General features: G+C 37.0%; 2 protein-coding genes across 3 annotated transcripts in view; one reads left to right on the top strand and one right to left on the bottom strand.

The window, feature by feature from the left end:
* The window catches only part of LOC131789306 (myoferlin), a 52445-nt gene that overhangs the window by 1460 nt on the left and 24936 nt on the right, over window positions 1-26049 (top strand). Inside the window, exons 2-32 of the mRNA XM_059106397.2 lie at window positions 2594-2649; window positions 2952-3043; window positions 3992-4097; window positions 4493-4635; window positions 5508-5562; window positions 5684-5815; window positions 5901-5963; window positions 6477-6527; window positions 6977-7007; window positions 7395-7465; window positions 7675-7773; window positions 7896-7943; window positions 8049-8099; window positions 8507-8553; window positions 9387-9469; window positions 9766-9815; window positions 9894-9947; window positions 10500-10568; window positions 10844-10887; window positions 11702-11778; window positions 11921-12021; window positions 12358-12471; window positions 12851-12950; window positions 13471-13667; window positions 14022-14128; window positions 15181-15256; window positions 15678-15788; window positions 17405-17557; window positions 18215-18364; window positions 18487-18564; window positions 18969-19048. Of these exons, the coding sequence (XP_058962380.2) occupies window positions 2594-2649; window positions 2952-3043; window positions 3992-4097; window positions 4493-4635; window positions 5508-5562; window positions 5684-5815; window positions 5901-5963; window positions 6477-6527; window positions 6977-7007; window positions 7395-7465; window positions 7675-7773; window positions 7896-7943; window positions 8049-8099; window positions 8507-8553; window positions 9387-9469; window positions 9766-9815; window positions 9894-9947; window positions 10500-10568; window positions 10844-10887; window positions 11702-11778; window positions 11921-12021; window positions 12358-12471; window positions 12851-12950; window positions 13471-13667; window positions 14022-14128; window positions 15181-15256; window positions 15678-15788; window positions 17405-17557; window positions 18215-18364; window positions 18487-18564; window positions 18969-19048 (2689 nt within the window). The remainder of the gene's footprint in view (window positions 1-2593; window positions 2650-2951; window positions 3044-3991; window positions 4098-4492; window positions 4636-5507; window positions 5563-5683; window positions 5816-5900; window positions 5964-6476; window positions 6528-6976; window positions 7008-7394; window positions 7466-7674; window positions 7774-7895; window positions 7944-8048; window positions 8100-8506; window positions 8554-9386; window positions 9470-9765; window positions 9816-9893; window positions 9948-10499; window positions 10569-10843; window positions 10888-11701; window positions 11779-11920; window positions 12022-12357; window positions 12472-12850; window positions 12951-13470; window positions 13668-14021; window positions 14129-15180; window positions 15257-15677; window positions 15789-17404; window positions 17558-18214; window positions 18365-18486; window positions 18565-18968; window positions 19049-26049) is intronic.
* On the bottom strand, window positions 19135-25239 carry LOC131789303 (adenosine receptor A3-like). 2 transcript variants are annotated; one of them, XM_066163960.1, is made up of 3 exons: window positions 25116-25239; window positions 23570-23599; window positions 19135-21257 (listed from the first exon to the last, which is right to left on the bottom strand). In XM_066163960.1, exon 3 carries the CDS (start codon window positions 21236-21238, stop codon window positions 20177-20179), a length of 1062 nt encoding a protein of 353 aa, XP_066020057.1. In that variant the 5' UTR covers window positions 21239-21257; window positions 23570-23599; window positions 25116-25239; the 3' UTR covers window positions 19135-20176. The 2 variants fall into 2 exon arrangements, with proteins under 2 accessions (XP_066020057.1, XP_058962378.2); XM_059106395.2 differs by lacking the exon at window positions 23570-23599 and having other exon boundaries at window positions 25116-25190.

The following is a 26049-nucleotide window of genomic DNA, read 5'->3' on the forward strand; positions in this document are numbered from 1 at the left end:
TGATAAAATAAATGATTGACATTCTACTGGTATTATACCACAAATGCTGTAATCTGAATGGCGACGTTACTCTCTATCTATTCCGTGATAGAGAGTGAGTAACCTAAAAGTGTGAGGTTGTCCAAAAAATTTATCATAATAACAAAAATATCCTGAGAATGTCTTGTTATTCAGTTTTTGACGATTAGTGGAAATAGACAATTAGACTATCTGCTCTCTATTCCATGCGTGTAACCTGATTCGAGCCTTGCCCTCATCAACTATCACGCGATAGAAATCGAAGGGGAATAATCTGATTGTTAATTAGAATGGATATTTCAGCCTTTCGTGATTTAAATGGGGATTGAGTGCATCGGATAATAAAAATGACAATGTGTTGTGATTAAAAGGAGAATGATGAGATGTGGCAGCAATATATCAATACAGTAATTCCTTTATCTTAAGGAGCAAATTATGGGAGCATCGCTCTAACAAAGGGCTAACGCTCGATACGCCAGCTTTTAAACTCTTTACGGTGGCCAATTAACGTTATCAACTCAGTTGATAATACTAATTAAATTCCCCTACTATACTGTCCAACCGACGCAGCACTACAGTTTCTTTCGAAACTTACTTCCTCATTTATCGGAGCATTTTCGTCAAACAGTTCAAATTAAAGGAAAATTAAAGAAAAAGGATGTAAATGACATCTCGTCGACTTAATTTCCTCTTTGACAAATGTGGAAGAAATTATTTTAAGAAATGGACCTAAATAATTTAGGAATGGAAGTGAAAAATAATCCGCTACATAAATGCAAAACAAAACCGTCATGAAATCGTAGGTCTGACAAAAAGTTCTGCACAAATGAAGTCTGTTTAGCTTTCAAGACTCAGTCTCTCTTACAAAAGTTCGATGCATTTCGGTCAGAAAAATCGACTTTTTCATACTCCTCGCGCGAATCTATCTTAGTCTGAGTGATGAAAACTATAATGGTTTTGCCAATTATGGCAAACTAAAATTTTTGCCGAGAGAAAATCGCTTCAGCGCTCAGACAAAGGCCCATTTTTAACAGCGACGATTCTCAAGAAATGGCATAAATTGCCAAACTCTCACTTTCACAAATTTCTGGTTTGTGGAATATCTTTTGCCTTGCTTATTAAGTTTAAGTTTTATTTACCCAACGTTTTTTTTATTCGAAAAATATATATTTTTTGACACCTTCTTCGCCCATTGCCGCCATTGCCTCTAATATCCAATTTTCATCTGGGCTCAGCGTAGAGGTTTAACTTCTTCTCCATGATGTTTTTAATTAGACAAGCCGAAATAGGGCAGAAGAGCATAGAAATATGAAAAAAAAAACCTTTTTCTGACATAACCGGCCAACGGGCTATGCTCATTTACCTGACAATGCAGACAAAGCGCCCTCGATCATCAACAATTGTTCATCTCGGTGACGGTACGTGATAGTGATGGATATTTACTGAGTTCCGAAGCTGCCAGGTAATTATCTACCACTTTCATAACACAGACACCACAAAATAAGTTCCTCTCTGTCAAAATACCAAAAAATAGACGGAAATTACACTCTTGACTTGCGATTTTGTCTCTTCAGCTGCTGAAGATATCACAGGAGGAAAATTAGCGTTTTCATTTAAACGTGAAAATTGTGCGCGCTAACCCTGTAAAAGTAAACATTTTCTCAAAGCTTAATAAACACTGATTTCGGATATAAAATTTATTTTCATAATTTTTGCCTTAGAACAGAATGGGAACGTAATCATTGACGCCGAGACGTTTTACGAGATAGGTTTATTTTACGACGCATTTTAATCAACACGTTTCTTTTTAATCGGAGCGTGATCTTCACATATTGATCTAAAAGCGTGTGTCTATAATTTTTATTTGAACGCCTTGGTATTTCTTTATAATTTGTTTAAATTCGAAGAAGTGCTTTTGAGCAGAGTTTTCACTGTAGACGTTATATATTCCGACATAATCTCCAAAGTTCACGAAAATCGGCCGAATATCAACCGAAAATAAACTCTTTAAAGAACAGATCTCAAGCCAAAACACTTTGTAAAGGTCCTTTTAAAACGGAATTCTCCGTGTACATAATTTCCGTCAAAATTATTTTCCCATCTCAACTATTTTAATGGTCTTAAAAATTGTTCCCAAAGCTAATTTTGTGATTACTTTTCTCCCTCTTAGACAAATTAACCCTTTTGTACCTTAACATTAGTATCCATGTTCTCAATACTTTCCTCTCTAAATCTCTTATGGTACTGACAAGGAGAATTCGTTTGACAATCAGGAGCTTTTTAAATTGGTGATAATTTCCTTTCTGTTCTTGACCTTTGTATTTAATTCAAGGAAGATGTTGTAAAGAAAAATTAATTAGAAACCAGTCCCTCTTAGAGATCAAAGAGTCGTCCATCCGAATACTCTTAACGCCCGTAATCATGGTCGTTACCTCGTGATACATCATCAACGATTTAAAAACGATTTAAATATGGCTGTGTACGTTCTGAGAGAAATTCAAGTTTTCCTTGCTCTTAACTCTGAAATGTGAACTTCTTCATCTCTTTCACTGTGATATGATTTATTCTACTCCAGGTCAGGAACAAAGGACAGACGTCATCAAAGATAATCTCAACCCTGAATGGAACAAGGTATAGGTTTATATCGGTGACTTTATTACTGCCAAAATCCAGATATCACTTCTTATCTCTCTCTACCGCAGAATTTGAATCTCTGATTTCTGACCTTATTCTCAGAGAATCGGAGGAAAAGTCTGACATGATTCCCCATAGCTGTGTTTTCCTTTCTTCTCGTCACATATATTCTTGAAAATGTATCGATATTGTGAGGAGAAATTCCATTTTAGTCACTCTCAGAAGTGGATACAACCACACAACTCGAACGAAAAGCTTTGCATTCTTTGCTTATGTACTGATGTATTTGGTTTGTTTAGGAGTTCGAATATGACCTCAATGGAAAGGAGTTGTCAGCTCAAGAGACACTTCTTTTCAAGGTTAAAGACTGGGAGAAAATAACAGCCAATCGGTAATTACTTACTCATTTCTGATTGCACTCTTCTCTTGACACTATCTAACGATTGACTAATGATCCAGAGATGTCGCGTGATAGTTAATGAGGGCGATGCCTGAATCAACTATCTCGAATAGAAATCAATATCAAATAATCTTTTTGTTTTGCAACAACAAGACAGGCGCATGTTTCTATCTTATTTTGTTTACACCGCACATAGTGAGGCTATCTACTTTACTCACTATCTATCAAGAAATCGATAGTGAATAGCGCGGCCAATCAGATTGCAGCCGGATTTGCGGCCAATCAGGATGTAGCATTTGTGGGAGAACGCCAATAGATCTACACACCTGTACAGTTCTGAAATGGCATGTTAAGAACACGCTCCTTTAATTCTTCGTCGATAACGGAAAAAAGGTTAACGGGCAATTTTGTTAGGGTGGTCTCCGAAGCAAAATTTCAAACTAAACTAAGTAGAAACATATAGTCATAAATCCTAGCAAATATTCAAGATAACAATCAAATAGAGGAAATTCCTTAGTCCCGAAAGCAACGTAAGTTGTCATGAGTTGCAACCAATCAAAGAAAAAGTCAGAGATCATTTTCTGATTTTTCTCATCTCGCTATTGAAAAATAACATTTAAATTTGCTGAACAAGTTTCTTGTGCACCTCTCGCACACCTGGCGTGTTGTGTTCTTTCGAGCGCTTCTTTTCTATTTTCAAAGCTTGAAAGACTCAAAACGGTTTATTGCTGAACTGACCTCGGTTTATTGTTTGATGTGTCACGGACAAAAATTTCACCACAGTTTGAGCATGCTGTGCTGTTTTCCTGCTGACGTTTAATGAGTATCCTGCTGATCGGATATTTTCTTCGAAAAAAGGCATTTTTGTAAAAAGGAACGTTTGTTTTACGACTGATTAACGAAATTGCAGAAAATTAATCAAACCTCTTCCTCCTACAGCCTTCTTGGTTCAGCCACAGTTCCCTTAAACAATTTGGTCCGCTCCAAAAGTAAGTCTGTGGACACCGAGGTTAATTTGGTAGATGGCGAACAAAGAGCCACCCCCGTAAGTACTATTTTGTAATGATCTTCATGAAAAAGCTAATCCAAGAAGCAAGGAAGAGAAAGCTTACACTGTTGACACCCTGGTGACCCGAACCTCCCGTTAAGAAGTTCAGGTTTTAAGTACATTCAGACAACCCCTTCGTCAAAAACACCCCAGCCTCCCTCTCTCCCCTATACCCCTCCGATCCCTGATGACACACTCTAAAATGAGAATCTTTATTATCACTCATTTTTTATCATAGCGTTGCAAGTAAGAAAAGTTCTTGCTTTTGAGAAAATGATCTAATTTGCAGTTCTTTGAAATATTGGAACTGATTTGTTTCCTTCAAAATTCCATTACGTTATTTTTTTATAACGCTTACATCGACTAAACTTGTTACATAATTTCACACCCAGGCTAAACTTAAGATCAGCTTATCTTACGACCCTCCTCCATCCGCCGCCAAAGGAGAGGCACAGGAAGGTGGCATTGAGGAGGGTGAAGAAGTGAAAGAATTTGAAACTACTGGAGGAGAACCAGGGAAAGTAGGAGTTAAAAGGTAAGTTCTCTTCTGAAAAGTAGTCAATGGCTTGGCTATGTGCGATGATGTGTTGCTCCACAGCAGGTTAGATAGACTGTTTTGGTGCTTCAGGGGAGATGATTTTTTTTTGTTGGCTTGCTTTAATGGCCGGTGAGTCAGTTGGCATTTGCCTATAACGCTATAGAAGTTTAATCACTGGTTGACCGACCATGTTTGCAAGCCACGAGCGCAAATAATTCTCTGATTTCTTCTGCAAACTGAAATGTAGCAGGACAACGATGAATCAGCCATTTGATTAATTCAGGTGGTAAGAAAGGAATCTAAGAGAGCACCAGTTGTGCCTACCATTGACATATTTTTGTCCGGCTGATAAGGAAAAACACGATGTAGTATTTGAGAAAAGGGAACAGGGATAAATCAAGACTGACGTAGCGTTTTGCACTTTATGCGGCCTGTTAACCCTTTACAGCCTTACATCAGTATGCCTACTCTGCATACTGTTCCTTATACATTTCCCAAGATCTTTACAAGGAGATTTTGATTTGGTTCAGGGGTTATATTGTAAGCAGAAAATAGATAGTTACTCTTGAATGTCAGAGGATTAACATAAATCGTCATATTGCGTTTGTAAGTAGACCCCATGAAGAGTGCTATTGAAAATGTCTCACTTTTTGTATGCGCCCTTTGCCATCAATACAAAAAGTGTGATCTTTAATAAATTTTTCGAAACACGAGTGATAGTCAGGTGAGTTCATAGCTAGCCCCCCCCCCCCACCCCTTTTGAAATAGCCAGTTCGTGCTTCAATGTCGAAATGAGTAAAATTCTTTCATTTCCAATGCTTCTAACATTCCAAGATGATCAGTTATTGAAAACCGAATTACATTTTCAGGACCAGACGTGGACAGAAGGGAAAGGCGTTATCAAATAAGCCTCAGGATTTTCAGGTAAGAAATATAATACAAATATATATAATGAAAACATTTCAAATCGCTACTCTCTTACAGCTGAGGTTTTTCTCTTAAGATATTTCACACATAATAACTTTTGCTGTGTGATTTGAAACAGATACGTGTAAAGGTATTTGAAGCTCGTCAGTTAACAGGAGGTAACATCCACCCTGTTGTTCGAGTGAGCGTGGCTGATCAAGACCGAGACACAAAAATCAAGAAATGCACAAACAATCCGGCATTTAACGAGGTTGGTCATGTGATCATTTTTGCATGGACTGGACATGACTAAGAGCTAAAAGCGTCATTTTCTTCAATTCCATCATTTCATACAGAATTTCTCCTTCAATTTTCACTCTGCACCTATGGACTTGTTTGAAGAAACAGTGTCGTTTGAGGTCAGTAAACAGGGAACCCAACACTGATGAACCACTTCATTGGTATTGGTAACCCTTGTTGTTATTGTAAGCGGCAGGAGGCAAGTTCTCCGCACTATTCCCAATGTATTTCCTATGTTACCTACGAGGAGTATTTTTTAACTATCAGGGGCTTCTTCAGTTGATGATATTTCCTTTCTTCAAATCACCTTTACATTTGATTTAAGGGTGATACTGTTAGTGTACGGAGAAATTCGAAGTCAGTCACTCTTAGGGGTAAAGCGCTCGTTCATATTTTTTTTCGAGTCCTGCAAGTTAAGATGATTTGAATTAAGCGCTTCTAAGTATAAGCTTTGGTTTTTTCTTTTCTAGTGGATGACGTCTTTTTTTTACGAATGTCTTGTGTTTGATTGTTTGTTTTAAATTAAACAATGGCAACTTGCAAAACGTAAAAAAAAAAGCACCAGTCTTTATATCATAATATTAATAACCATGTCCAAATATTCATTTTACTTTATCTCTTTCGTCCTTTAGGTTTTCGACTCCAGAAAGTACCGTGCAGACTCACTACTTGGTTATTTCGAGGTTAGCTAGGTTAAATTTTCAGAAATGAGGAAAACACAATGAACACTCGATACATGTAGCTATTCCTTAGGTTTATGATTTTGGATAAATAATTACGACAAATATTAAGTTGATAAGCTATGAAATGGTTACCCAAAGCGGGGAAGCCAGTTGAGTAAAGATCAAACTGAACAAAGCAAATTTTCCGCACGTTAGTACCGTAACATGATCAATCGTGGTAGTTGTGTCATATGTTTCTCTTGTATTACTCTGCATAAAAACAACTTAGAATGACCTGTTAAGAAACATTGTGTGCTTCGTACTAAAAACGTAGCCTGATATTACTGCTTTTTTTGTGTCAATTTGGAATCGAATTCTGCCTTCCATGTTATCAGTTCCGACGGCGCTCTAACATTGCTGTATAACTTATATCGCTTGCCTTAGAGTTACGAGTAAATCTTTTTTTTCAGCTTGACATCTATTCAATATACGACATGCCAGGTTAGTGGTTTGATGAAGTAACGTTAGACTCTACATGGCTGGCTTTTGAGGTGTGGTTAGCCATCTCTGTGTTTGATCTGGATCAGCTTTAATTTTACCGACGAAGATTAGGACGATCCAGCCAATCTTCAGACATTTAGGCAACATAACAACATACATTTGGCGCACTTGAGACTTCACTTATTAATCGTCATAAATTTTTTTTTTTTTTTAAACCTTTGACAATTACAAATTCAATCAATCAGATCATCTTCATCACAGTGGATTTTTCGTATTTTATGCCTCGATACCAAGAGAATATGTCTCTGTGGAGCAATTGTATACATGTGCATAATGAGATATCTTAAAAAGATAAAACATTATTCTTTTTGCTATCCCAATTTTAAGGTCATTCTTTTATTCGTAAATGGATGTTGTTAAGCAATCCTAAAGACAAAGGAGGCGACGAAACAGAAGAGGTAGGTTCATTTATTTCCTTTTAAAAACAGGCCAGCTACCCCATAATAAAACCAATTTATGAGGCCAACCAGACGTTTCTATGAGAATCAGAGCTCTGATTAACAAAAAGCGCCGATGCAAGATTGAAGGGCATATGTTAGGAAAACATAAAATGCAGCTTGAAGTACATAAAATAAGATGACGAAACAAGCCCGTTGCCATTAGGAAGGTTTTGGCGGGTGGGATGAATGCCTACCACCCCCTCCACTCTCCCCCACCAAAACAGAAACCTAATGGACAATGGAAAATGGTACAGACCCAAAACATGGTGAGGCGGAAATGGAAAGAGTGGCAGAGAGGGAAAATAATATGATACCGTTTGCCTAAATAAGTCTCTGAAGTTCTGACATGTTTTTTTTCGCTGATTATTTTCTTTTCATTGATGAACAGAAAAGCGCAAAAGGAGTTCGAGGAACTTCTAGAGGAGGCTCACCAGCAGTAAGTGCGATCATACAAAAATATGTTTATAATCCTTGTGGAGATTTTAAGAAGCCTAACGTAAAACCGATAACACATTTTCATCTCTTACACGTTTGATTATAGGGTTACCTAAAAGCGACAGTAACCGTGCTGGGACCTGGAGACAAACCACCGGTAAAAAAAACTATAAATCTTAACTCTTGCCGAAACTTCGTTCTATTGCTGGTTCCCTTAAGATATAAACACAACTTTCTCTTCAGCGTTGCGTTAAATTTGTGTAATTGATTAATGTACACGTCCGATCATGGTCACCTGCGGTTCCGAAACGGAAAAAATAAACTTCGCCCAAGAAAATGGCGCAGGAAATTAAACCTGATTAGAGCCATCAAATGTAATGGCAATGTTCCATTGCTAATTAAGAAAAGGGAGATTACAAATTTATCATGAAGAAAGTTGTTAAAAAGAAGACATAAGTTAAACCAAACAAAATTACAAAAGTACTTTCAGACAAATCCTTTACAGCTATGTGAAGCAACTGTAATTAAGTTTTACATTTTTGATAAATTTTTATTTCTTCTCAGCCTCTGTCTAAGCTCGCCGGAGAGGACGGTTCTGACGACATTGAGGCGTGAGTACCTTTATGACTTTAATAAGCAATTTTTACAGATTTATCTTAAAAGCTCTCTCATATGCTTTCATTTTCTCTCCTGTCATGTTTCCCGAAGAATACTAATTATCTGCTCTGTGCCAGTTTGTCGTTCTTGTACAGTTTGTCCTATCACTTTCTAACAAAAGCTCGCAAACTTAATTATGTTTTTGCTTTTGCGAAGGATTTGCAGTGACATAAGATAACTTTTTATAACGAATATATGAGCTACATCATGATCCAGAGTAACTAAGGCAAAAGTCAATCTATTTTAAGAGTCGATGGCTATGTGCTGTTACGCGAACTTTGGGTCAACAATCGTTATTTATGAATTAACTACCTATGCATGCATTCGCACCATAGGTATTTGGTATCGTTATATTGCGAAATATTTCATAGCTTACGGACAAGTCCTCAATAATTAGCTCTGCAGGACGCGCGTTTCTCTACCAGCAGGAAGATTTGAGACGAGTCAAGGAGAGGTTTGACAGGGGTCTGGTGCTACAACTAACCAGGCCCCTTATAGACGTCTCGCCGGTTCTCGTTGCTCAAACCGTAATACTATTATCCCGCGAGCGCGGAGAAGCTGGTGCCGAAGTGCTTATAATGAGGAACCGAGGGGTTAGATAGAGTAGTCTATACGTAGACTAATATATACTTAGCCTATGGAATTCATCAAACACTTGGGAATCACAAAAGCCGTGAAAGTCGCTGAAACATTTCTTCATTTTAGCTTGGTTGGTTTTTTTTGTTGTTGTTTTGTCAGTTTCCTTAGTTTGATTTGTTCCTTTCATATCGATTATTTTTTTTTACAGTAATCTTCTTAGGCCTGCTGGAGTCGGTCTTCAAGACGCAGTTTTTACTTTCAAAGTTTATCGAGCGGAGGATCTTCCTCAGAGTAAGTTAATTAGGTAGTGTTAGCAGTTATGGGTCGAATAATTACAGGTTCTCCAGAGAGAATATTTGTACACCGAAAAGAAAATCGTAATATTTTAGCTCAAAAAAATTACCACAAAAAATTATGCGATGTAAAGTAGCAAAATAGTAGTATTTAGAGCTCTAACATGATGATCATAGAATACAACTGTGTCGTCGGTCGTTCAGCTCGAGAACTATCGTGAAAGAGAGATGCCAGAAAAAAAAATGGTACAACCCAAAGATGTGGCTCTAATTTGTCTAATTTTGTGTTTGTAGTGGATACAGCTGTGATGCAAGGTGTCAAGAAATTTTTCAACATGCAACAGGTAATACTCTGTCATCAGGCGCAAACAAAAGATAGAATAAAAAGCAGAACAAAAGTCAAATCTCATTTTTTTCGATAGGAGGATGAAAAGCTTGTGGATCCCTACGTTCTATTTCAGTTTTGTGGAAAAGAGGTATTGTACATGTTTCTTTGTGTTTGTCATAATCTGATCAGATTAACCTTCTACATGGAAACAATGCTGGCTCGCAAGGAAGTTTTCGCTTACGTCTGTGATGAGAAGCTACTTTTAAAAAGTGACTCTCTAAGCCCATACCTGTCGTGTTAACCACGAGGAAAAATAATTTGAAAGCCGGTACGACTGCTTGTTGTAAACGCAAAAGGTATGACTGCAACAACAACAACAACAGCATTAACAACAACGATAACAACAACAGCATTCACAAAAAACAACAACAACAACAATAATAACAACGACAAAAACAACAGCATCATCAACAACAACAACAGATATAATTACAAATACAGCCAAAAAAACAGCATTATCAACATTAACAACGTCGACAACGACAACAACAATTTAACAACAACAAAAACAACAAAGTGGGACTTACAGACTCATAAAATCCACGTCCTCTTTGGAACGTCTATCTAAATCCGACAAAATGCATGAAAAATAGCAATAATCAATGGACGAAGGCAAAGTATTTCATTTCTCTTGATACAGAATCGCACCTCTGTCAAATACAAGACAGACTGTCCAGAATTTAAGGAGATCATCAAAGTTCCTTTCATGGTAAGAGTAAACAATTTAATCGGTTGTTTACAACCTTATAAACTATATTCTTTCGTAAGGGTGAGATCTTCTCCTTCTGTTTTTGTCTTATACGGTTTAGTGTATTGTTCATCTCTTCTAATAAAAATTTCAGGAAATTCACTTGAAAATTTCTTTTACAGACGAAATCTTTCAAATCAGTCTACCTGCTCGCATAAGTGATATTTTATGGTTTAACGTTTACACCATAATAGATTTCTGTCGACTGTATCGTTTAAAAATTTTCTCTCCTTCAGTTTCCATCAATGTGTCAGAGAGTGAAAATCCAATTGTTCGACTGGTGAGTGAATAAGCTAACCAAAACTACACTCTTTACTCTTAAGCCTCCTCCACACCAAAATCTTTTGATGCGTTTTTGCCATCATCTACACTGAAACATTCGAAAACGCTCATGAAAATAGAGTCTTTCGAAAACAGTTTCGAAAGGCCTCATCTAAACCTAGGCGTTCTTGTTCGAGAATGCATATTGCTTTCCAGCGTTTTTGCATATAATCCAACTACATCGCAAACAACGCTGATAAAACCGTAGATATTTAAAACGTTTTCAAGGGTAAAGAAAATGCATCGTCCTTTAAACGCTCCGTTTTTTGAAAAACCTCTACCGAAAAATGGGTCACTCCTTTTCATTTTCATTTGCATTTCCAAGTGTTCTTGTGCGCGCGATAAACACATAAAATGTATGTGTTTTCAAAGGAAGATTCACTTATGTGGACAGTTCTAGCGTGGGTGAATATTAAGTCCTTCATTTTGCTTGGGACGTTGCCAGACATTTTTGAAAAACGTTTATCGTTGTCGAGCCCCTTGTACGGGTGTTATGTATCGAGGAATAAGCATGTTTGCAATATTTAAACACAAGCAATTATAGGAACGTACGATAACAGTATACAAACGGCAATAGGGAAAATTAATCGAGGCAAGGTATAGTGGTACTAGATAAGAAAGCGTGCCTCCTTTGATTCGAGAATTATATACATTAGAGAACTTAACACACTGTAAAGATAAAATGTCTCTCTAAAAAACAATGTGTATATTCAAGAAATGCATTGGCAGGTTCTCGGGAATGTTGTTTGAAAGTTCGTATTTTGTTCCTTCAGGGATCGTCTAACTGATGATGATTGTATTGCAACTACTTTTCTTTCTCTTGCCTCAATGTCTGGACAAGGAGAAGAAGGTTACATGATATAGTTTGTATGACGTGATAAAAATCTACGTTATCTCTCTATTTTCCTCAAACTGTTCGTTTTTTATCAATTTATTTCCCTTATTGACTACTTTATCTGCAACTAATGAGCGAATAATTTGTCAATGTCTAGGATTTCTTCCAACGTTTGGTCCTTGTTGGTTGAATTTTTATGGTTCCCCGAGGGAGTTTTCTGAGCTTCCAGATGAGCATGAAGATCTAAATGATGGAAAGGTGCTTGAAACATTATTTATATAGTTGTGTTGTGCATTGTCAGGTAGTGTCTGGCGACAAATAGATCAGAATGCGTCCAATAATTGATTTTTTGTTAAGGAACGTCTCATCTGGAAGACAACAGTTCTTTACTGAATTGTAATTACGTCGAATGCTAATTCTCCGGAAAGGGCCTGATGCATGATTTAATATGTGAAATGTTACTTATTTGTGCTAAAAAAACCCTGTTTAGCAAATATTAGATCATATTTTATTTTGTAGTCACGTGAAAAAATTATGCAAGCTAAAGTAATTTCTAATAACTGTAAGAGATTAATTAACATTTTTACTTTACAGGGGGAGGGAGTGGCGTATAGGGGGCGATTACTGGTGGAGTTGGAGACCAAGTTGGGTGAAGAGATTGACAAGGAGCTGGAAGTCATGAAAGGACCAGAACTTATTCGAGTACAGGTAGTACTGAACTGCAAAAAGACTCCACTGAAAATATAACTAAACAAAAAAGTCATTTAAAAAGGCTTTTCTCTAGAAATAGGGATTTTAACAGTGTTGAAACAAATTATCACTATCTCTACACCTATCATTGTTGTGAACGCCAAGCGTGTGACGAGAAATTGCTCTGACGGGCTTCTCAGGTGGGGTATAGTCCTCCACTGCTCCGTCATTCATGTAAAACGTGTAACACATGTAACACACAAGATACCTTGTGGTCAAGATACAACCGAATGAAAACCTTACACATTTTATCCTAATAAAAAGTACAGACTAGTTTCTATAAACGTGTAAATTCACGCATTTATACTGAGGCCTTAATAACGTTGTTTCTCTTAAGCCATACCTGAGCCGCAGCAAATACAAGTTGTTTGCTTGCTTTTATGAAGCCTCTATGGTGTTTGATGTAGACGGGCCTATTGAATTTGAAGTTAGCATCGGTAAGAATTTCATTCTTTTTGTCCTTGGCAATCATATAAAGTGGACCAAAGTAAACTGATTGTATGATGGCGGGATGCAAAAAAATTTTTAAAGATTCTTCTCCAATATGTGAACGTATTGCTGTGCCAATGTGAGTTAAAAACAAGCAGTTTAGACTTTTTATCTCTAATGGATCTTCGGTCTCAACCATACATGTAATGTTAGAAGACAATAATTAGTTGTTGAAATTGCTCATAGGGCTTTTCACATATTGTCTGTAAATGAGCGGGAAATTGCACAAAGTAGCTTGTTTTGCAAAAAAGGTTACTCAAACGTTGTTCTGCATCGAAACATGTTATATAACACAGTTTACTTTTAAGATAAATGTGTTCGTTACAGAATATGAATGATTTACAATTAATGACTTTTAGCAACAACAAATATATCCAAACCGTGCACCAGATTTACATAGATCAGATTTGTATGAAATGAAACTTCTTTTAACCATTTTCTCAGCTGATGAGAGCTGTTACTTTGTAGGTAATTATGGCAACATGATGGATGAGTCGGTGGCACCTTCCAACACGCCCCCCTGTAACGCAGTGTATGATGGAAGCAACTATTACTATCTTCCCTGGAGCAGCGAAAAGCCTTGTGTGTGTGTGGAAAGTTATTGGGAGAACATATCCTTCAGACTGGAACCCTTAAATGCCCTGCTGAGGATTATTGATTGCGTGGTAAGACCAAGTGCTACTTTAAACGCTTCTGCGTGAGCCTTGCTTTTGTTCTAACAGAAAAAGAGTCCCCTTCAGAGGAGCAAAATTTCAGGGAGCTATCATTTCAAGCAACACGCGCATTTTCAGTCAGGTTTTTCATCGCGTACAAATTTTTCAAAATCAAATCTAAAAAAAGTATTTGGTTCAAGGAGCGTAAAACCTTGACAGAACTGAGCTGAAGTAGCGAATTCGTGAGATATTTGTTTGATATTGAAGATGACATGGAAATCATATCACAGAAGCAATACATTTGCTGTATCCTCAGCGTAGATTAACGGAAATTGCCTTTAACCAAGAAACTTTTTCTCTCCCCAGAAAAATAAAATAACGGAAGTGATGTATATGATCGCCACCAATGCACCGGAAGTAGACAGGGCTTCTTGTTTGTTCTCTTTACTGGACCAGCTTATCGTAGACTGCAGGTTACTTGGGACGTTACATAATTTGTAAAATATACTGGTGCATGAAATTTCATGATAGGTTTATTCAAAGATACATACATAACCAAGAGAAATGCCTCTTAATCAAGATCTGCTGGACTTATACAAGTTTTAAACGTAATAAATGGATCCTTTGATCCCGACGCTCCTGTTTCTGTTTGAACAAAGGGTCATATGCCGACCAATTTTTCGATAATCGACACAAAATTCGTTAAAGACCGAACAAGAAAAAAGCACTGATAATGTTATGAGGCAGTCATGAAAATCAAGTCGTGCATTGGATGCACTTGCATGGATAAAGCGAAGTCTATCATAAGTAACCCAAATTGTATTATGGTTGAATCGAACCATTTTAAGGGACTTGTTCGTGAAATTCTCGGCAATTTCAATATTGAACGAAGAGTCATAAATAAGTAGCAACTATTTTAATGCATACAAAGCCTCAAGATCAATGCAAAACCCGACAGATGGTGCATGGATTGAAAAAATTAGGACAGAATAACAAGACTTGTTAAAGGGTAAATTGGCAAAAAGAGAGTGAGTAACGTTTTTCAGGTTTTCTTATCAGTTTGTTTCAATGCGTTATCTATGTGAGGCTACGGCCGTGCTAATGGAGGGGTTAGATATAGTTAGCAGTAGTAAAACAGTAAATGCACCACTTTTTTACTATTCTCGGTCATAAAGGGTTGAGAGTTAGAGAGATGAGTTAGTTTAAGTAGAATGCAGTCCAAAAAACAACTGATGTTTGAGCTCTGCATACGATATACAGAATTGAAAACAATTGAGACACTGCGAGCTGCCTAATTTGTCAAAAACCTATCGTTTACTGTACTGGTAAAACCAATAGGAAGTTGAATTTTTTATTATAAAGTAATGTACCGCCTTCTCCATAGAATTACCACTGTGATTACTTACTTAAGATGTTGGGAGAACACTAAAAAAGTTTGTAAATCACGAGCCAGAGGCCGTCTTTCACTTAAAAGTATTGCTTTTTTATGCTTTCCAAAATCCTCATTTACTTTCTTTTCATCCAGCAATAGCCTTCCTAACTTGAAAGGGAAGACAAACAAACTTGATATGAAGCGGGACCGTGAGAGAAGATGCGAGTTGGTAAAGCTGCTGTTATTCAATTCAGTAGAATTTTTCCGAGAAAAAGTTCGCAACATACTCTAATCGTGCTCGAACACATTTATTTAATTTAATTGATCTTGCAAACAAAGAGTTTCATAATAGGCGGGCATTCCCACTAAGATCTTGTGATTGTGAAATAATATCTTTTTTTGTGTCTTTTCTTAGACTAATGAAAATTGACTAAAGGTTTGCATGAATGAGAGCTGGTGAAGATCGATCTGAAAAAAATTCAACGAAAAAGAAGCAACTAATGAAAAAATGATGAAAATAACCAAGATTCAAATTGAATAAACAATAAAAAATTAAATATGAAGTGAAAAAAGTTTCAAGCTATGAAAATACTCAGTACCCTTGCAATAGTTTGAACAATCAGTTCTCCTTATGTTATAATCTTTTTCAGCGCTCTATCGCACAGGACGCCACGGAGCTTAAAGAAAAAGCAACAAACGTTGAAGACGCGCTCTCAGATGTAAACGGATTTCTTCAGCGGTTACAAGACCTTGCAGAAGAGGTCAGTATAAAGAATTAAAGGCAAATGCCAATTTCATGCACATTAAGTTTCCTCTCGTACGCTTCTCGACTAAAATTTTCTTTCTAGACGACTAGTTTTTTTTTTTAGTATTTCTGAGTATCTAATTCAAGCTTCGCTCTGTTGTCCTAGCATCTATCAACCCTCTCTTGAGTAGGAACTCCTTCTCTCTCCCAGGAAAAGGCGACGAAGTAGAGGTTACCACTCCTTGAATTACATGCACGTCTCCGTAAATTTCGTTTAGTGGCTCTGATAGCATTTCGAATGTGTCTCATCTTCCAGCAGTACACAACACGGTTTAGAGAAGAATTAATAAACATCAGTGTGAAAGAGTAGAACGACAAAATCTTGGAAACATTGTTAATTCCGGCAGTTGCCACCAGAACGAAAACACAAATTTTTGGCAAAACAAAGTGAACACACAGGATAAACAAAGAAAAAATCACATTCAATAGTTTTTCAGTTCTTTGTTCGGAATTTTAACTAGGTCTTTGTCAGCTAGCAAAAACGTTACTGCACACACACCATATTGCTCTGATTAAAAGGAGCTTTCAGTTCAAATTCAAGCAAAGTTTGAAAGAATTTTTTCTTCAGTTCCTTAACCAAAGCAGGTGTTGCTAACTTTTCATAGAGATGTAATTGTACTTGGTATTATTAGAGGCAAGGTTTCCATAGACACTTTTTAAGCTGCCCTGTTGAAACACACTGTATAAAGTTCAAACTATAATAACACTTAGAGATTCTATCTTCTTTCTAAAGTTAGTTATTATTTGCTTCAGTGAATTATAGGGTTGTTTACTTTGCTTCAGTTCAATTAAGCGTGGTTTGAATTAAAAATGTAGCAATATTTTGAAAACGATCTCAAAAGCTTTGGTGCTCTCCTTTGAAGTCTTGAAGATCTAAACATAATTTCTAACTTAAATGAGTAGGTGAAACATAACATTGTCTAGACTTTCAACTAACGAAAAAGAAGGCGCTTTGTTGATCGTGCGTGAATATGACCAGGTGACTTAATTAATCTTTATGTATGCCGGAATACTTATATTGTCCGAAAAAATGTATGTTCATGCATTTTATCTGGCTAAATTGCTATCGCCCAATCATTGATGAAAACGTATGACGTTCAAAGCAGAAAAGTCTTTTAAGACGAAGAAAAAATTCTGTTGGCATACGGAGGGAGTTGCTCACACTGTTCAATGCAAGAGTTTATTGCCAGGAGATGAGATTTGGTAACTGGTCTTCACTAATTAGGTGCTGAATTCTTTTAGTTCTTGACCCTTTACACCCTAACCTCAGTAGGCACATTCTCCATACTGTTCTCTATACATTTCTTAAGGTGCAGACAAGGAGAATTTGTTTTATAATCAAAAGCCTCTTAAGTTGGTGATCATTTCCTTTGCTCTCGTGACCTTAATGTTTAACTCGAAGGTGATATTGTAAGGAGAAATTAGATAACAGTCACTCTTACGGATCAAAGGGTTAATTAGTCAACAGCTTTGTCAGCTTTTGCCCATTCAAATTCATGACAGGCCTTAAGGTAACTCTTCCCATTCATGATATACAATTATTTTGATCTTAATCTTCTACAACTGATACAGCCTCAAAACAGCCTACCCGATGTTATCCTCTGGATGATCAGTGGCTCAACGAGAATTGCCTACCACAGGATACCAGCCTACCATGTCTTGTTTTCACCCAAGGAGGAAGCCTGTGGTAAATTTTGCGGCAAAACAATGGAGATTGAGATGAAGGTAATTCACCAATTCATTTAGAGGCGGGGGCAACATTTCCGTTTTAGCGAGTCAGTTTCAGAAAATGTGTGAAGTTTAGTTTTACTTATGTAATGATTTAATCATTACAAAGAAAATTCAGATATTTTAATTGCAGTGTCTATGCGAACGTAACTTTTCCCTAAGAGAATACCGCGGTCTTGTTAATCAGCGGTAGATACATATGTGATGCAAGACCAAAGTTCCCGGTAATGATGGGGTTACCATGTGATACAGATAACTCCCTCCATTTGTTCCCGAGCATTGCCTAGGTTCTTGGTACAGTTAATCACATGATTTCGAGAGGAATGTAGAATATATAAGAACGAATAATTACTATGTTTTCCAAATTGCAAAGGGACTATCATGTGTCCACCTACTTATAATATAAATGAAGAAATCTTGAGAATATTGAGCAGAAGCAAAACACTCGAATCACCGAAATAAGCCCGCAAATATGCTGAAAGAAATCCAGTTTTTACTTGTATTTCATTAATCTTCTAATAGAGAAAGATGGCAAACATTTGTCATAAACAGGCACAGAAACAAACTTTCGTGATCGGATATAGTGCGAACTGAACTAAGAGAAATCTTTAATGCGATATGCTACTGACAGAGTTCCCTTTTTTCCCCTTCTAGTACCCCGGTAAGAAGGCCCTAAACATTGCAGATCACCCAGAACTACCCGCAATCGTCCGAGTCGAGCTGTGGTTCGGACTTGAGCAGTATCAGAGTAACTGGACTGCACGCGAGCAAAGAGAAGGCGATTTTGGCGTCTTAGCAGAAACGGTCAGTACACTGTACGATTAATTCTGTGATTGCTAACGAAAAAAAAATCTGACACACGTTCAGTTTTTCGAATGTTCAGTCCAGTGAAATATTCTATTCAATCGTTGTTACTTCTTTTGCAGTATGAAAACGAAGTCAAAATTGGTTTTTGGACGAAGAAAGCCCTCACAAGACCAGGATTTTCGAATGCCAGTGGAGAGGTATGACTTCTAGCTTAACCGACTAAACGAATTCAGAATATCATTATCACAGTACTGATTTTCCTATTCTATCCTGTTTTTCTTTTCTGTCACTTACCTCATCTGATATTTGAGAAAAACGACTATAACATGTACTTTGCTGAAATCTGGTCCGTCCCTTTTAGATTACACTAGAACTATCATCTATTTATTCATTGTGTATCGTTGTCTCTTTGTTGCTTATTCCTATAGTTAACATACTAACAAACAACGAATGTTTCACATTTATACTTTCCTCCGAGCAGGCTGCATTTGTTCTTTATCCTGTAAGAATCATTCCAATAACTTAACAGTAACTGTTCTGTTTGTATGTTAACTAATTATTAGCTATTTATAGTGGTAAATATTTTGATTTTCGTCCTCAGCTACCACTACCCAAAAAAAAGTTTCAGGCCCCTGAGGGTTGGGAATTTGAAGGAGACTGGTACATAGCTCCGGAAATGAGGTCAGGTTTGTTTTTACCTTAAACGTTTCTCGCTGCCTTACTGATTCTCATTTTCCAAACATATTTCCAAATTTTTAGCCTGAAAAATTAAAATTACTTATTTTCCAATAAATTTGATCGAAATATTCAATCGAGCATTCTCTATATTGAAATTTTCAAGCTCCTTGCTGATTTCTTGATCAATTTTAAATCGCTACGGGTAGAAAATTTGCTGCAGGCCAGGCTACTCATCGTGCTCTCTTCATTTGAACTACTTATGGCTTACCCTTAAATTCAAAGAAGTGGGTAAAGAAGGCGTGTGAGGGCACATGTCAAAAGAGTGATAACCTGAAGGAATAAAAGGATCTGGCCAGCAACACTTTGAGGAAAGGTCCCCCCTCTACTGTAAAATCAACCTGACTACCCCTAACCACCTTCAATACGTTGTCAACACGTTGCGCAGATTGGTTTAAAACGTAGTAAAACTAAATTATGTACAATGTTGGTCATTAAGAGTGTACTGAAAAACAGCAGTAACAACAACTCAAACCCTTGATGGTTAAGTTAAAGGTTCGCAGGTATAGGCAGATTTCAAATTGCTTGAGCTTTGTTTAGAGCATCTTTCTGTCGTTCATAGCCATTTATGTACCCATCTTGTTTGCTATCCTGGAAAGTGATATTTATCAGAGAGGTAAATAGCGCTTATCACACGTACTGGTTGGTTAGCTTGGAAGTGATTAGAAAGTCCTATTCACCTCCGAGAAGCCGAAAAGACAAAATCGTGCGTCACAGGTTTAATTTCCGAGCATTTTACGGAATTTTGACACATTTTTGGGTGGTATGTACTATGATAATATTTCTCCTCAGTGTCGGTGGAAGTGGTATATTTAAATTAGTCATTTCACCAGTTATTAGACTCTATTTTAAGTCCCGATGCCTTCGGAAGATCAAAAATGAAGGTCTGTATTTCTCGTTGACAGTTTCATGAAGAAAGTCGATGAAATCACGTCCATTAAAGCCGAAACCAGAAAATTTGGCCTTTGCTTTTGCATTAAACTGAGCTAATACTTGTTTTTTCGATTCCCCTTGCGCTTCTTCTATGGTATTCCTCGCTAAGTACCTCAGCACGATGTAATAGTAAGTTCTTGCTTAATCTTCATGCTTTGAGAAAATGGAATTTCGCTGAGGAAGATCCGTGATTTGCGACTCTTTTTCGCCGTGAGCCGATAAGTTTCCTTCTCTCCCGGCCTGCTTGTTCGTAGATTCGTCCATCACGCTGTTTGTGTGAGTTGCGGTCACTTGATCAATTTTGTTTCCAGCCAATTTTCTACCTGCCCACCTAATAAAGGGAATTGTTAAAAATGCTGTTTGGAATGAACGCATTCGCCAAGCATATAGAAACTGATTTGTAGCGGAATTGAGCAGCAGGAACAAATACTGCAGATCTCGAAACCAATGGATAAGAACACAGCTACATGAGTTACACAGGTTAATTATGTAGACCATCACAAGCGAAGGCACGCCACAGGCTAAAAATGACACGATAATAAACAGAAAGGACATCGTTATCTTCTGTTCACGTTTAAGATATTTTTGCCGATCACGGTTGCTTCTAATATGTTCAGTGTTCTTTTCATGTTGACGAATACTCCGATAGATACTAAAGTTCACAAATAGTAGAACAAAGATGCTAATCACGACCGCTGTATTGGCAAATATGAAAGCTAGAAGATAGAATCCCACTGCCAGGTATAGTAATGGAAGACTAAGGGAAAACATCCACAAAACAACTGACGTTACGATTGTACTGGAAGCCTTTCCTCGTACGATGCGGTTTGATGTTGCCACTTTGTATCTGTTGACAGCTAGAGCCATTATACTTAAAACTGATGCAGTTGAGCTCATAAAATATGATACATACACCACCCATCTAAGACCAAGGACAGGGCGTTTCAGAGCCTCGCTTGCGTGATATCCGACAAATACAGGCTCAGTTACAGTTCCAACAAGCAGATCTGCAATGGCGAGGTTGAGCACCAAGTAGTTAAAGGGAGTTTTGAGGTTTTTCGTCGGGTTCCACAGAACGGCCCAGCAAATAAGTAGGTTACCGGGTACAGTTATGATGCTTAAAATGGCAGATACCGTTGTTGTGGTGACAGAAGTTGCAAATGGTGCCCAGTAATGGTCACAGAGGTCAGACTGAAATACCATTATGACACAGTGGGAGAATCTAAAACGGAAAGAACATTTTCAACACATGTATTTTCCTCACATTTTGCAAAATCTTTGTGCCTGTAACTTAAATAACTCTTGAATATTTATTGAAATCCAATGTTAACATCGGAGCCTCCATTTTATGGGCTAGAATTTCCAAATTTCCAAGTTACCCTCTTCATTTCTGACTGCTGATTGGTGCATTGAAATACCTAAGTCACGAGAAAGGAAGAACAATGGTTGTGATTAGTACTTCAACCAGCGAAAGCTGTAAATTTAATACATGACGAGGGCTCTCCCTGTTCCATCTTCATTGGTCTCTGAATGTCAGAATATTCCCAAAATGCCACGTTTAAGATATTTGTGTCTTCCATGGTTGCTCTGCAAATTTCAAGCTAATCCTTTAAAATTGGGAGATCGAGAACCCATAAAATTTTTTTAAAAACCTTAATTATTTTATATGTAATCATATGCCATTAAGAATAATTGCTGATCGGCAGCGTTTGTAATAAGGAAGCATTTTTTAATAACCTACACATTTTGCAATACTAGCTGCAGCATTTATATAAGGAGAGGTACGAACGAAAAAAAGACACTGAAATGAAACAAGCCATATCCAAGTAAGGAGGCCCAATACTTATACCTGGTCACTAATTGAATAATGCCATTTTTTCCTATTTTTTTTTTATGTGTCTGTGCCAAAGTTAAAGTTATTTAGTTATTTATTTCAGTCTTCATTCGCAAGAGGGAAACCACAGGTACCCAAGTTTGAAAAATTCAGTATTGAGTTGCGAGATTCGAGAAACATATTAGAATTTTGTCACACATTGCGTAAACAGACGAGCAGTTCAAAGTGCTATAGCGCTAATTAAAAACAGTGTAGTTCGCCTTTATTACAATATGGTGCAATATGTATTATTATTTCTAACTGACGCCGCAGCTGTTCTCACAAAATGCGCCGTTATTACAAAATGCCGCAATCGTAATTCCAAAACTGAATGCGTAGGTTATTGCAAAATACGTCGCTAACACAAAATGTCGCAGAACATTATTTGTTGTGGAAAAATTCAACTCTTCATTACTTAATCAGCTTAATGAAAGAGAAAAATTAATTGATGGTAGGTTATTGTGTACCGATAGGTAACGACTGCCATCAACATATGATGTCTTCAATAAAAGATTGTAAAAAATGCATACTCCCCAACAAGGGGTTTCGCAGTATGAATTTTCAGGGAGCAAATACCCACTTACAAGAATGATAGTTAACAAAGTTAGTAACTTCAGAAAAAACAGGAGCGAAAATAGAGTATTGAATTTGAATAACTATTGAATAGGATGCTTCGTGTGTTTGGAAGCCATTATCGAAGTCTTTACCGGACATCAGTTATCGTTTTCAAACGTAGACTTAAGCGTATTCAATACATTGTTTTATTAAATTTTTGTTAGCAAAAGTCATTTTATCTCGGTGGTAATTTTACCCAAACCTTAATCTTCATACACTTAAGGAAGTCTGTATCGTCTGGAGACAGGACATAACTGAAAACTGTAGTGTGTAAACAACGTAGTATTTAAGAACTACGCTGAACAAATGGAATGGGTTGTTTCTTCGTTTTCTCAGTATTAAAGATCGTTTTGTTGAAACCGTAGACTAACCGTTGAGTTTATGTGGTTCACTCGACGTAGGTGATAAGGGAAGTCGTGTGAAGTTTCCGTTTTCATTTGCGGTGAATCTGATGTAACTGAAAGCATTATTTAAGCTGCGTTTAAAAATGCCCGACCACATGTTAGAAGCTAATGCACGCTTTTTTTTCCAACGGTATATTGTAGGACTATCTCAACCCCCGCGCTAATCGGTCTGTGTTTACAGTGAAAACTATATCCTGTGTCCTAACCATATTGACCGGACAATCTGACTCAAGTGGACTGTCTCGTTACAGTCCTTGGAAAGAAGCTTGTGGAGCGTGAAGAGATATATCAAATATGATAACGCCATTATTAAAAATGTTTACCTTATATCACACTCGTTTTACCCGGTTCATACATGATAGGGACTTTTGTTAGTCAAGCCATACCAGAGTACAAGTAATACTGACAAACACAGGCTCGAACCCCGCCGAAGCCTGAATCCTTTTTTTTTTCAGGCTTTTTCTGGACTTCCTGATTACGGTTTATCTGCGACGATCATATCTTTAATTGTCTGTCACCAGCAGGCCGAAAAACATGATTAATTTTACATACGCCAAAATTTCGGGGCACGTGCTGTTTTCAAGTTAAATTTAACTTCAATGCTAATAGTCTCTTTTATTTGAACTAAAATGTTGTCCTTACCTATGTGAGAGTTCCTTACGCTTGGTCAAACTGTCCGGAGAAAAAGGGAATGGAGCAAGAAAAAGTAATTAGAGGGTTGAAATAATCACAGAAAGTTCCTATAGATACCCATCTACATTAAGCATACAACCTATCATTCTGGTCTATTCTGCCGAAAGAAATATATGATACAACAGGTAGGAAGAATAACAGGTCAGGATTATGGTTGCAAGTCGCAGGTTCATTATTGCAGCTTTGTCGTATGAATTGGGAAATAAGGAGAGGTATTTTTAAAAGCACGTAGTCTTTTGACGAGATCGAATGAGATCTGAAAGGGTGAGATATTAAAAACAAATATAGATAGTTGCGGTGGCAGCTAATGGGCCGATGACGGCGTTATTAGATTTTGAGAGTTAAAATTCTTTATTGCTAATGGATGATTGTTTGCTTTTCAAGAGTATGAAAACATTAAAAATAGTTTTTTGAGCATTTTTTGCACAAATTGAATGGTGAAAAGAATAGTTTTGTAACCATATTTTAAAATTCATTGACGGAATCTTTCTGCCAAATAATATTTAAGATCCAATAATTTCTTTATTGACCGAGCATGTTAGATCCTGACTGGTGGCATTCGCGAAGTCGTTCACTGAGTTTCAATTAGAACTGGACCTTGTCTCGAACCATACAAACGAAGAAAACGAGAAAGCTGAGATGATATCCAACCATGTATACTTTAAATTCGGTCAATAACGCGTAGATGTTTTCCTTGTCATACCTAGCTAGCTACTGGAGGCCAAGTCTCATACAACGAAATCGATGCTGTACTTTGATGTCGTACGTCCGCACGATGATAGAGATGAACATTTGCAAATTCTTCGTTTCATTATTAATATATAAATATACATATATGCGCAATTTGTAAAAAGATTGGCATAGAAATACGGAAATAAACTGTCTAACCAGGAGAAGTGGTTAAAAAGAATAACTACACGTTATTCGAGCACAGACACCACTTTGTGTGGAAAATCATGAAGAAAAGAAGAAAAAAATCAGTGGCGAAACTGGTGTACCTCTAAACTTCCTTTGTGATTAGTTGAATGGTTTGAAGAGTACCACCAGGTAGATTGGACTACAGCTTTTCTCTTTCAGTGTCGTGCGCGTATCACATCAATTACGAAGAAAATCGACCACACCAAACATCTTGAGCAAGGCTCGACTGATTTTATTTTTAAATTCCAATTGCTAGCTTCATAAACACGGGATTGGGGATCTGCTTGCGTTTTTGAATAAATGATATTCACAATGACCATCCTAGATTGCTGAGATACCTCAGAGGAGATTTAGTGTTTTGATGTTCTCCTTAATGCTCAATTCGCATCATTAAAGGTCATGAGAACTGGAGTTTTTTTTGTTTCGCAATTTATCATATTTGTATTGTTAAGTGGTTTGCTTTTAGGTTGCAGAAGAGGAAAAAGTCGCTGTTTCGCAGAACATCCAGAATTAGCTATGAGGTTAAATAAATTTAGGAACACTTCATACAAAGTAGGCACAAATATCAAGCACTCACCTTGATACAGGAAAAGTTGGCTATGTTGGTGATACTATTTTCCTCGTAGAATCACGAAAAATCTAGCGATTTTTGACCACAATTTTTTTTCAGATAATTTTTTTTGTCAGCAGGTGTTTGCACTAAAGCACTGAACGCTTAATAAGGTATTTCCCTGAGCTATTTCTTTTCACAATATGACGCACGCCAGCCAAATGTAATTTTCTGACCTTACCGATGTATTTCACACGATTATCCTAATCAGTGTTAATAGACATGAATACAACACAGCGAAAGGAAACGGAGTTGTTTCGCATCGAATTGAATACGATAGTATCAAACAAACCTGGCAGGAATATATTAAAAAAAAAACAAACAAAAAGCAAAAAGCTGAACATGTCTGTCCCTGTCAATTGAGAAAAAAAAAGAGCGCGGACCGATTCGAACAAAGCGATAGACGCCCAAATTTATTTGAAAGTCGCAGCTTGTTTAATTATAACTTAGTTCAGTGTTTATATCTAGAGCTAATTTTGAATGTGGACATTACTTACTTATTTTCTTATGATATCTAGAGCTGATTTTTAAATGAGGGCACAGGAGGAACTTTGAATCAACCAAAAGTGTATCGAAACGTTTTTCCACGTTTGAAATTGAATTTTGTTAATTTGATACAGGTTTTCTTTTGTCGTAATAAGTAGTGACAAAGGTGGATGTTTATCTGAGAAGGTGCAATTTAACAAAGCAAGTGTGACTCAGGCAGGTGGTTATGACCAATGAGCTTTGATTGTTTCTTGGGAATCATGGCATGTGATATTTACACATATCCCTTTGGCAAAATAAAGTGATTTATTTCTTTCAACTACGATTTCCTTTGGCTAACAATAGCAGAAGATTTCGCCCAATTTAGAAATGTTCAATATTCTCTGTTCGCGTCATTCTATCTCATTGACAAGTT

The sequence above is a fragment of the Pocillopora verrucosa genome, chromosome 1 (assembly GCF_036669915.1).
Source record: "Pocillopora verrucosa isolate sample1 chromosome 1, ASM3666991v2, whole genome shotgun sequence".
In the NCBI taxonomy this organism is placed as follows: Eukaryota; Metazoa; Cnidaria; class Anthozoa; order Scleractinia; family Pocilloporidae; genus Pocillopora; species Pocillopora verrucosa.